The sequence below is a fragment of the Pinus tabuliformis genome, chromosome J (genome assembly GCF_031772625.1).
Source record: "Pinus tabuliformis cultivar Carrire ecotype Pingquan chromosome J, CPIR1, whole genome shotgun sequence".
Lineage (NCBI taxonomy): Eukaryota > Viridiplantae > Streptophyta > Pinopsida > Pinales > Pinaceae > Pinus > Pinus tabuliformis.
This window is the reverse complement of record NC_142295.1, coordinates 410,913,921-410,926,337: the sequence shown is the minus strand read 5'-3', so window position 1 is coordinate 410,926,337 and position 12,417 is coordinate 410,913,921. Positions and strand designations below refer to the sequence as shown.

Here is a 12,417-nt window from a genome sequence, read left to right as displayed (position 1 = left end):
AAGGTTAAAGCTGCCATTATAGCAGCAAGATATGAAACAGTTGGAACTATTCATGAAACAATGTGTGACCTAGCGGTAGTTGTTGATCAAGAAGAGGATAAAATAATTCAAGAGTTTTTTATGAGAATATCCACTGATGACATTATAGTGGAAGATAGTCTCAATGTAGTTAAAGAGTCAGAGAAGGAAACTCTCACTATAGAGCACATGAAGATGTTTTTAACATTATTTTTGAATATATTGGTGTTAAAAATAGCATGGGAGCGGAAGTTGAAAACAAAGTTATTGATGCGTTTGATGCAGATTTGAAGCTCAATGAAGAATGGATTGATAAGTCAATTGAACAAATTGATGATAGTCTTAAAGTAGCAACTAGAATAAAAGAATTGAATGAAATTGTGAACGAGAAAAAGGAGAGTGATTATGATTTTACATGTAAGCCTAATGATGATCTTGAGTGTATAGATTACAAGCAAAAAGCCACAATATTTGATAATGAAAGTGAAGATAAAGATATGGATGTTTCTGAAGATGAAGAAGAAAGCATTAAAACAATTTTTCAACAATGGAGTCAAGAAGAGATCAAATTTTTCTATCAAGAAATATGGCAGAAAAAAGATCATTAATATGAAGCGTAAGAAGCAAAGCAAAGAAGACAATTTGAAGATGAATATTTGTGGCCGCGGTCCATGAGTGAAAGAATTGTTGAAGAGGAAGTTGTAGAAGACAAGCTAAAAACAAATACAAGAGAAGTCAAAGAAAAATTGCAGCAATAGCAAGTGAAGAAATATGGAGATTACAATGAAAAAGTGTAGCTGAAAATGAAGCGGTTTTGAGGGTATATAATTTAGAAGAAACGAAAAAGAAAATCCAACATTGTAAAAATTTTCAGTTATTGTAAGCCTAGCTAAGACTTAGACCAACAAGCATGTTTAAGTTAAGATTGAGTCAATTTATATTGTAAGCCTAGTAGACATAGTTGAGTCATGTTTGAGTTATGTTGAGTCATACAATTGTAATTAAGGGGGAGTGTTAGAAATAGTAAATTACTCCTCTATGCAGTGGTCTATATTAAGAGTGTGAGTTAATTTGAGTCACTTTGAGCTAGTTCGAGTTCAGTCTATATCTGGAAAAGTCTAATTTAGTGTGAGTTTGCATGAACAAGTTAGCCAAAGATGATTCAAGTCTAGTTAGAATTTATCATAATTTCATATTTAGTAAGTTAGGGCTTTATATACTCGTGGTTGGGTCATGAAAAATATGAGGCCAGAAAAACCAAGAATCGTATCTGATAATTGTGTATGTGAAAAAGTTTAATGAATAGAAAATCATTTTCTGTATGAAATTCTCTTTTTCCTCCATCAACCTCTACCTTTCCATCATACAATCAACCTGGATTCAAACTTAATGATTGGAAAATTTGGTGAACTTAAGATTTTGCATGTGAAACTTTGAAAATATAATATGAATTATGACAGCCTTCTAATACGTACCTTCAAAAATTCAATATTAAAAAATAAAATAATAGCATAGTTTGTGTGCATACTGATCTAGCTCATGGAGAAAAGACACATGATGGTGGTCATCTAGCTCATGGAGAAAAGACACATGATGGTGGTCATCTAGCTCATGGAGAAAAGACACATGATGGTGGTCATCTGAATGATGCGCAGGGGAAGTTCAAATTAAGATGCTTTATTTTATTTTTATTATTGTTTCCCATTCAACTTATTAAATGGAAAGAATTTAAAAGAGAAATGAGGAAGCTTTATTCATATCTAATGGAAAGCATTAATGATAGGGAGGGTAGGTTGAATTCTAAATGTTTCGTTCACTAAATTGTAGAAATTATGGATGAGAGACAATTAGGTACATATGGATGGTAGATTTTCCTTGGGGTTTTGAGTTTGTAGGGAAGGTAGATTCTCATTTCGGTTTTGAGTTTAGAATCAATATGCAAAGAGTCCCACCCATGTTCAAATCTCTGGAGGCATCACCCATACGCCCGTAGTATAGGAAGATACAAGCAATAAAACAACAAGTCCCATCACCAACTGCGGCCTCTAGAGTTTTGGTGTTTGGAATCGATTTGCAAAAAGTCCCACCCGTGTTCAAATCTCTGGAGGCATCACCCATATGCTCGTAGTGTAGGAAGATACAAGCAATAAAATCGCAAGTCCCATCACCAACTCCAACATCTGGATTTTTGGTGTTTGGAATCGATTTGCAAAGAGTCCCACCCCTATTCAAATCTCTGGAGGCATCACCCATACGCCCGTAGTGCAGGAAGATACATGTAATAAAACAGCAAGTCCCATCACCAAATCCGGCCTCTAGAGTTTTGGTGTTTGGAATCGATTTGTAAAGAGTCTCACCTGTGTTCAAGTTTCTGGAGGCGTCACCCATACGCCCATAGTGTAGGAAGATACAAGCAATAAAACAGCAAGTCCCATCACCAACTCCGGCCTCTGGAGTTTTGGTTTTTGGAATCGATTTGCAAAGAGTCCCACCCGTGTGTGGTTAGGTTATTTTTTTTTTAATTTATTTTATTTTATGAATTATTTGTTTAGTTTTTAATTAAATTTTATATTATTAATTTAAAAAATTTAAAATTAATTAATTAATTAATTAAATTATATTAAAAGTATTTAAGTAAATTATAAGTAATAAATTTATCCATAAAAATAAAATAACTTAATTTTTTAAGATATAAATTTTAAAATTTTATATAAGAAGAAACATATATAATAACTTAATATTTTAAAATATAAAATTTTATAATTTTATATAGGAAATTTATATAAATAAAATATTATTATAATTATTTTTAAAAAATAGGATATATATATATATATATATATATATACGAAATGTTTACGAAATTAAAAATAGTATATGAAATTATTAGTTTTCTTTTTTTCACCTTTTGCAATTTAATCTTTTTCTTATTCAAATTGATGATGAGCTGGCTCAACCTTGCAACAATCTCCTCGCTGAAAAGACAATGCCAAGAAACCAATGCTAACACAATCCCATAACTTTTTCTGATATCTTTGAATGCATCACATTCCAAAATGAAGTGTTTTCGATTCCACTACCCAAGACGTGCAAAATGTACAAACTCGTTCTTCCCAAGCTTCTTTAGGCCTTTTCCACCATCATGTTTCACACAGAAGTTGATGCGATTTGGTCCTTAATTGAGCAATAAGACCCCTCTTTTCCCCATACCCTTTTAGGAAACTTCTTCATAACAAAATTCTTTAGCTCCTTCTCCATAAAAAAATTCTTTAGCTCCTTGCTACTAGTTAGATAGACATTGAGGTAGATATTCCATTTTTGCATCCATGTACATAGTATAGTTTCATCCATGTTTTCTTTCTTTCACTCATGCCTTCATTGAAGATAACATTAAGCCATCTACCTACTCCCATTTGTTCAATTCTTTTTAGATATCTTATGAGTTGCACCATAGCAATTGCTTTGATGGGAGTTGCTCCTATTTCGCTCAACATTATTTCATATGCTACCGAACTTTTTATTTTGAACTTGCTCATGATCAAGAGTTTTTGGATTTTCTTAATCTGTTTCCATCTTTTACGGGGTGCTGCTAGCCCACAATCCACACCCATATAGCATCAGTGGACAAACTAGGAGTCCAAACCAATCTAGATCCATCTTAACTTTGGATTTATCAAGAGCCTAGAGAGATCAAATTTCTCAAAGTGCTAACATTTTTTAAACTTTTGCACTCAAAAAAGAGGTATGATATTACTACCCAGTATGGAGATGTGGTAAAAAATATTTTACTTTCATTCTCTGTCATAAATAAAATATTTCTATCCCTATGTGAAGTAACATAAATTACAAGAAATCAAGAAAAGACCTTATAAACATATTATTCTATATTTCTTAAGAACATCTCAATGCAAACTTATATAAACTATTTGAATATCCATATTAAATAATTTATTTCAATATCAACTTCATATATATGTATAAAAAAAGTATTTAATATTAATGATTATAAAATATTTTCATGATGAAAGAGAAGAAATAATAGAAAGTAAAAAAAACAATTACTTTGTAATAAGAATAATTAGATAAAAATGTGTAATTCATCCAATTCCTAATATACTAGCGTAGATCCATCTTAGCTCCAGATGTAACATCTTAACATATTCGCATCCCATGGATCTAGGCTGGTTTAATTCCCCTCTTTAAATATGCCATATTCCATATGAATACCATGGGAAATTCCCTTCTTTCAATAGGCTATATTCCACATTAATACCATAAGCAATACCATGGTTTCTGGTAAACTTGGAGCTATATTCCACTGGTAATTTGACCAAATCATGTTTACGTTAACTACCTAACAAAAAATAATAACAAATAATTTTTATTTTAATACAAGTTTTTTTTTTCAAATTTATTTTAACTACCCAATAAAAATTGATAAAAAAATAATAACCTAGAATTTTTATTTTAACATAGGGTTATTTTTATTTTATTTTATTTTGTCAAAATGTTTATATAGCCACAACATTTCTTACATACTAGATTGGAGCCACAAATTTTGATATATAGCAGTTATAATAATAACAATAATGTTTACATAACCACAACATTTCTTACATCCTAGACTCAAGATACAAAATTTGATATGTAGCATTTATTATAATAATAATAATGACGATTTGATATGTAACATTTATAATAATAATAATGACGACGACACTAATTTAATATGGGTTATAAATAAAATAGTTCAATGTGTAGAGTTAAGTAATAGTAAGGTGTACTTAAAAATTATTATTATTATCCAATTTTAAGGTGAAAGCCAAATGTGTAGAGTTAAGTAATAGTAAGGTGTACTTAATAATTATTATTATTATCCAATTTTAAGGTCAAAGCCAAGCCAGACACAAAATTAGTGTATAAGACCCCCTTGTTTGTGGAACAAGGGACTTGCTGTCACATGCCCTTAACTATTAGACTCACTTTGTATAATTAATGTGGATAACATCCACAAATAAAATATATTTCAATTATATATCATTAGACTCAATCAAGTCGTATAATTAATGTGGATAAGGTCCACAAATAAAATATTTTTCAATTATATTTAGATGGCGCAAGATGATCTTTAACACCAATCCAATTGTACAATTTCAAATGGAGTTGTCTTTAGTGCGACATGATGGAAGCTTTTCCAGTGGGTTTTTGCGATAAACTTTCTCTAAAATCCGGTAGCAATTTATTGAAATCACAAGCTTGATAGGTAATCCTACAATCAAAGTGTCTTAGGGGTTTTTCACGATGCTGGATCCAAATATGCAATTTATTGAAATCACAAGCTTGATAGGTAATCCTTGCACAATCAAAGTGTCTTAGGGGTTTTTCAGGGTACTGAATCCAAATATGAAGTTAAAATACCAGTGTAAATAACACAAATCAAAATTTCACCTCAAATTTTTCCACCAGATTCCAGCACCCCAGAGTCCAAAAAGTCGTACTAAAGACAACTCCATTTCAAATATCATTGTGATTTTTGTTATTTAAAATACATTGTTGAATGCATCAATAGATTTATTGTCTTAAAAAAGGATTGTGATTTTTTGTTGTTTAAAATACATTGTTGAATGCATCAATGTATTTATTGCCTTAAAAAACCTTAGAAAATTCAAAATCTACATATTAAATAACTTAAACTCATGTTTTTTGAAATATTTATTAGATTTTAGGTAAAATAAACCCTAAAAGAGGTCATTTTATCTAGTACTCAAACTACACCTATATATATATATATGGTTTAAAGAAGTTTGAAAAAATAAATTATTATTACTAAAACATTTTAGAAATTTTATTATTCTATTTTGGTCATCCCACAATCTAATTGATCAATTTCCAAATAGTTGAATCTATTTATAAATTCAAAAATGCAATTTAAATAAATAATAAAAAATATACATATATTGTTTCACATACATAAATATTATTTTAATCATAAATATATGATGTATCAAGCCGAATCAAATTTCTCAAAATACAACATTTTTTTTAAATTCTTTTTTCTAAAAGAAATTTGTACTTTAAAAAATTTGATCTCCCTAATACTTATTAAATCTATAATTAAAATATATCTTTATTAATTTTAATACAATTTTCCATATATAAATATATAACATAATTATATGTAAATATAAATATATAACGTAATTATATGTAAATGTATCTAAGTAGAACAAGTTCCATTACATTTTTACAAGCTCCTAAATTCAAATGCTCACGTATTTTGGTGGAGTACCCTTACATTTTGACAAACTGCTAAATTTAAATGTTCACGTAGTTTGGTGGAAAGAAGTACCACTACATTTTGACAAAATGCTAAATTCAAACGCTCCCGTATTTGGCTGGAAAGATGAAGTACCAATACATTTTGACAAATTGTTAAATTAAAATGCTCACGTATTTTGGCGGAAAGAAATACTATGACACTTTGGAACAAAATACTAAAATCATGAGCTCGAGAAGCGGGTAAAATTTCGCCATCAGGATATATATATATATAAAACAAAAAAAATCCATATTTAACAGTAATTGGACTTACATTTGTTGCAATCCTGTTAGGCTACCAAGCTCCCGGGGAAGTGACCCATTAAGATTGTTTTCAGCAATGCTCCTGAAGACAAAACCCCACAAGAAAAAAATAAGTTCCTAAATTAAAAAAAAAAATCCCAAGTAAGAAATAATTCCTGTTTTCTTTGTTTTGCTGTTGTTTCTGTATGATATAAAGTGATGTAAGCATCCACAGATTAAATGAAGTTGTTCAACTTCAACGAACTGAACTGAGAGCCTGTTATATCTTCCTAGTTCCTACTTTCACAGAGATATAGCATATATGCATTCCATACAATAGGGAAATCACTAGTATTTAAGCAGGAAAATGTGAAGCAACAAATCAGTCTGGCGATTTTTTCCAGCTCCTATTTAGTGCTCAATTTCATATTTGTGCTCCACTTGAGTAATAAGTATGCGTATTTACAGAGGGGGGCAGATCTTACAATGAAATCACACTTCGAAGATTTCCAAGCTCCTTTGGAACAGGGCCCGATAGGTTATTTGCTGCAAGGGACCTGAAGCCATGAATGTTATTGAAAATCAGTAGTTTAAATTGGCAACAGAAGAAATCCCTTTTCCTAACAGTAGTTAATGATTTCAAGTAGTATGACCTATATGACAGATGCCGATCAATAAATTCTACCTAGCTAACGCAAAATGACAGAAAAGTTCTGCAGAATGTCATTGTCTTGATTAATTTTAAAGAACAAAAAAGACAGAATCTCACAGGTACTGCAACCGTGTGAGGTTACCCAAGAAGGCAGGTATTGGTCCTGTTAAACAGTTTTGTGCCAAGTTCCTGCCATGAAAATTCCACCAATCGCTCTGTCAAGGCCTCACTTTATATAAACAGAATTAAGTAAACATGCACATTGTAATGTGGTCAGTTCAATTTGTAAAAGCTGAAATTATGCTTTTGTGTTTTGTTATTTTATTTTTTTTAATTGGGGATAGGGAATCAGCAACCTCCCCCTGTATATTTAACAGTGAGTAAATTGTATATATCAGAAATTCATGGTTTAGTCTATGACTGAGAAGCAGACCACTCACAAGACACTTATATCAAAAATTCATAGTTTAGTCTAGGACAGAGACCACCTGCATATAGTTTAGTCTAGGACTGAGAAGGAAACCACCACCGACAAGTCATATATATCAAAAACTCATAGTTTAGTCTAGGATCTAAGGGTAGACCACCCACAAGCAGAAACTCATAGTTTAATCTAGGACCTAGAGGTAGACCACCCACAAGCAGAAACTCATAGTTTAGTCTAGGACCTAGAGGGAGACCACTTGCAAGCCACTTACATCAAAAACTCCTAATTTAGTCTGACCTAGAGATCTCAAGCCCCATATATCAGAAACTCATAGTTTAGCCTAGGAGTAGAGGGAGACCACTTGCAAACCACATATATCTCATAGTTTATTCTAGGACCCAGAGGGAGACCACCAGCAAGCCATATATCATAAACTCATAGTTTAATCTAGAACATAGAGGGAGACCACCTGCAAGCCACATATATCACAAACTCATAGTTTAGTCTAGGACCTAGAGGGAGACCACCGGCAAGCCACATATATCAGAAACTCATAATTTAGTTGGACCTAGAGACCACAACCCACATATATCAAAAACCCATAGTTTAGTCTAGGACCGAGTGAGAGACCATCTGCAAACCACATATATCAGAAACTTGTAATTTAGTCTGACATAAAAACCTCAAACCACATATATCAAAAACTCATAGTTTAATCTAAAACCTAGAGACTCCAAATGGACCATCTCAACCATTTTAGCTAAGACCATTGACCGCTGCTGAAATTAAGTTACTAATCAAAGATTTTGGAAACCAATGCCCTGATATAATTACTTTGGACTCGTTTTAATTCCCCCTGAAAAAAATGACAATCCCCTGCAGCCATTAGATGGAATAGTATTCAATTTATCTGAAAATGAGATACAGTCTTACAGAGCCGAAAGTTGAGTCAGGTTAACCAGTTCCGGTGGAATTTGTCCCGTTTTGTCCAATTCATAGACATTCCTGCCAGCAAGAAGGCGGGTACCGGGTTAGGATATTTGAGCTTTGCAATTTTGGTCTGAAAAGAGGCCCTTCGGCTAATCAATAAAGGTCAGTACATTGAATCCGATTTAAGCGGATAATTTAAGAACCTTACAAAAAAAACTGGAAGATTCAAGAGAAGTTTTTACATTGAGATTATATGGCAAGTTTTTCCGTTGTTGAAGGTGCAATCACACTTGAAGGCAGGATTCATATGCACATCGGTCATGGGCGTACTATCGATGGCTAGTCCAGTGCATGGATCTCCAGTAAGGTTCCATGTAGCAGAAGACTCTATGTTCCACTTCTGAGCAATTGACTTTATTACCTTAACTGTCACCAGGAAAAGGAAATGAATTGATCAACAAAAAATATATATGTCAAAAACAGAAGACATGAGAACGCTTGCAGCCTGCGGTCATTTTTCGGAAACATATCCGTGGTTACCTTCAATTGGGTCCGTGACGGCTGCTGATTGAACTCGCTGAAACAAAGTGACACAATAAACAATGCTCAGAAAAGAAGTGCGGAGAAGCCAAATCGGGAATGGGATTTGAAGATTAGACATGATGATGGTCCGATTTGGTGTTTGCGCGCAAACTGGCAGCTCTGGGCGATATAGCAGGGCGACTCAATTGGGGGATATTATATAACAAACACGGATTGGTGTTAAGGAGTGTTAGACATTTCAAAGTATATCATTGAATTGTGAGGTTGTAGAGTAAGCCACCTCAAATGTAAAGCCAAGCATGAAGTACAGACGGACAGAGTGAACACAACAAGGTAGCAGGGGCCGCAGGGATGGAATTTGACCTGCAAGGATGAAATTTGACAGGCAAATTGTCAGTGACTAAGTGGAATTTGACAGGTAAATTGTCAGTCATTAAGTGATTTTTTGTAAGGGACACAAAATTATAAAATTGTTTGCATGATACGGTGGATTTATATTAATTAATAGCAAGTTATTACAATTTTGGCGGGATGTTAATATATTTATTTATATTAAATTTTAAAAGAGTTAATTAATTATCTTTTGCTAATTTAGCTGACCTTTTTTATATTTAAAAGAAAGATTGGACGATATTATAACAAACACAGATAGTTGACATATCATTGAATTGCGAGGTTGTAGAGTAGACCACCTCAAATTTAAAGCGCAAGCAGGATAAAATGCAGACGGACAGAGTGCACAAAACAAGAAGGTAGCGGGGCCAGGGATATAATTTGACAAGCAAATTGAAGTTGTACGGTAAACTACCTCACATTAATTAAAGAGTTAATTAATTTTTTCAGCAGAACTTTTTTTTTTTCTCGCTAATTTTACGTGACCTTTTATAGAGTATAACTTTTGAAAAATATAGTACAATGCACAAAACAAGGTAGCGGGGCCAGGGATATAATTTGACAAGCAAATTGAAGTTGTACGGTAAACCACCTCAAATTAATTAAAGAGTTAATTAATTTTGCCAGCAAACATTTTTTTCTCGCTAATTTTACGTGACTTTTTTAGAGTATAACTTTTGAAAGATAGAATACATACACTGATATATTATACCAATATACAATTATGAAGTACATAGAGTCTGTCACACAACAACACAATAAAGGATCGAAATACGAAATGCGAGTAAACCGATAGCCTCGATCGCTGAATCATACACTCATGTATAAATCAATTAAACAATATTATAACCAACACAGATAATTAAACAATATTATTTTTTCTTTTTTTTCAGAGAGAAAATCCACATTCACATATGGCCGAAGCCTACAGATATTTTTACAATACGGCCTAAGCCAGATATTTTTACAATACGGTCAAAAACAGCAGAATATGGCCGAAGCCAGCAGAATACGGCGTAGCCGTTCGAAATCGCCCAGCGAGGGGCCACAGCAGGACTCGATCACGACTGGGGAGTGCGAAAGCCAACCGTCCCAACCGTCCTAACATGCACGTCAACACAGATAGGTGTTGACATATCCGTATTGACATATCATTGAATTGTGAGGTTGTACAGTAAGCCACCTCAAATTTAAACTGCAACAGGATAAAATCTAGATGGACAGGATGCACAAAACAACAAGGTAGCGGGTTCAGGGATGAAATTTGGTAGAAAAATTGCACAAAATAACAAAGTAAAAGAATAAACTAGCGGGGCCGGGGATTTAATTTGATAAGCAAATTGAAGTGATTTGTCCATAGCCAAAAAAAATTCCTTACCGGTCAATATTAAAGCATTACTTTTCAGATTTGAAATTCCTAGCCAACTAACAAGGCAAAAGAATAAACTAGCGGGCCCAGGGATTTAATTTGAAAACCAAATTGAAGTGATTTGTCTATTAAATATAGCCAAAAAAATTCCTTACTGGTCAATATTAAAGCATTATTGGTTTCAGATTTGAAAGGCCTAGCCAACTGAGGGCTAAGTTGAATTGAATTTTCAAAACAAAAACGTGAACGGGAAGACGGAGAAAATGTTTTCAGGAAACACAAAATGATAAAATTGTTTGGATGATAGGGTGGATTTATATTAATTTCTTAAGTTAATTAATAACATACTAGAAGTGGTTGGATGTTAATATATTGTATTATATTAATTTTTAAATTAAAGAGTTAATTAAATATATTGTTATTTTGTTTTTTATATATACCAAAGTAAAAGTATAACTTAATATTATTATTAATACTTGATCACTTTCGTTACTCAAGTATAATAGTTTTTAAAAAACATTATTACATTTTAAAGTTGATTTAATCATTTTAATAATTATTTATTAAAAGTTAACATTATCATTATTATTTTATTTTATTATATATGTTCGTTTATTTATTTATTTTAATATTTATTATTAATTTTTAAAATATGTAATGTATTAATATAAATAAATATGTAATATGTTAATATAAATGAAAAATATAATAAATCTTAAGGGTTAGTTTAATTGGTATAGTTTAATATTATTATTAATACTTGATCACTTTCGTTACTCAAATATAATAGTTTTTAAAAAACATTATTACATTTTAATGTTGATTTAATCATTTTAATAGTTATTTATTAAAAGTTAACATTATCACTATTATTTTATTTTATTATATATATATGTTTATTTATTTATTTATTTTAATATTTATTATTAATTTTTAAAATATGTAATGTATTAATATAAATAAACATGTAATATGTTAATATAAATGAAAAATATAATAAGCCTCAAGGGTTAGTTTAATTGGTCTAGTCTCGATTGTTAAGTCCTCGTTTGTTAAGTCCCTGGTTGATGGGGAGGCCACAGGGTCAATTTTCCTCGATGCCCTTGGGGTTAGTCTCTGCTAGTCTGCCCGTGCTTTAAAAGATTCTCTAAAATTCCCTTCGGGGTTGATCTGCCCCAGATTTTCTGTCTGTGGATGTAACGACCACTTTAAAAGATTCCCTAAGATTCTCTTCCGGGTTGATCTCCCCCTAAGATTCCCTTTGGGGTTGATTTTCCGTCTGTGGATGTAATGACCACTTTAAAAGATTCCCTAAGATTCTCTTCGGGGTTGATCCGCCCCTAAGATTCCCTTCGGGATTGATCTGCTCAGATTTTCCATCTGTGGATGTAACGGCCACCCAGTGATCGTGAACCACCCGTAAAAAAAATGAAAAATAGATTAAGTTTTGAAATAAAAATAAAATTTATAGTGTGTTTAATTATTGAATGTATAACTTATGATGGTAGTTTAAATGGTAATGAA

The 12,417-nt window shown here is 32.0% G+C and overlaps 1 protein-coding gene across 1 annotated transcript in view; it reads right to left on the bottom strand.

The window, feature by feature from the left end:
* The window catches only part of LOC149227579 (uncharacterized), a 472,348-nt gene extending 462,826 nt beyond the window's left edge, over positions 1-9,522 (bottom strand). Inside the window, exons 1-6 of the mRNA XM_089380541.1 lie at positions 9,129-9,522; positions 8,831-9,014; positions 8,592-8,663; positions 7,349-7,420; positions 7,065-7,136; positions 6,611-6,682 (exon numbers count right to left, since the gene is read on the bottom strand). Of these exons, the coding sequence (XP_089236667.1) occupies positions 6,611-6,682; positions 7,065-7,136; positions 7,349-7,420; positions 8,592-8,663; positions 8,831-9,014; positions 9,129-9,249 (593 nt within the window). The 5' untranslated portion in view covers positions 9,250-9,522. The remainder of the gene's footprint in view (positions 1-6,610; positions 6,683-7,064; positions 7,137-7,348; positions 7,421-8,591; positions 8,664-8,830; positions 9,015-9,128) is intronic.
* Positions 9,523-12,417: the final 2,895 nt, after the last annotated feature.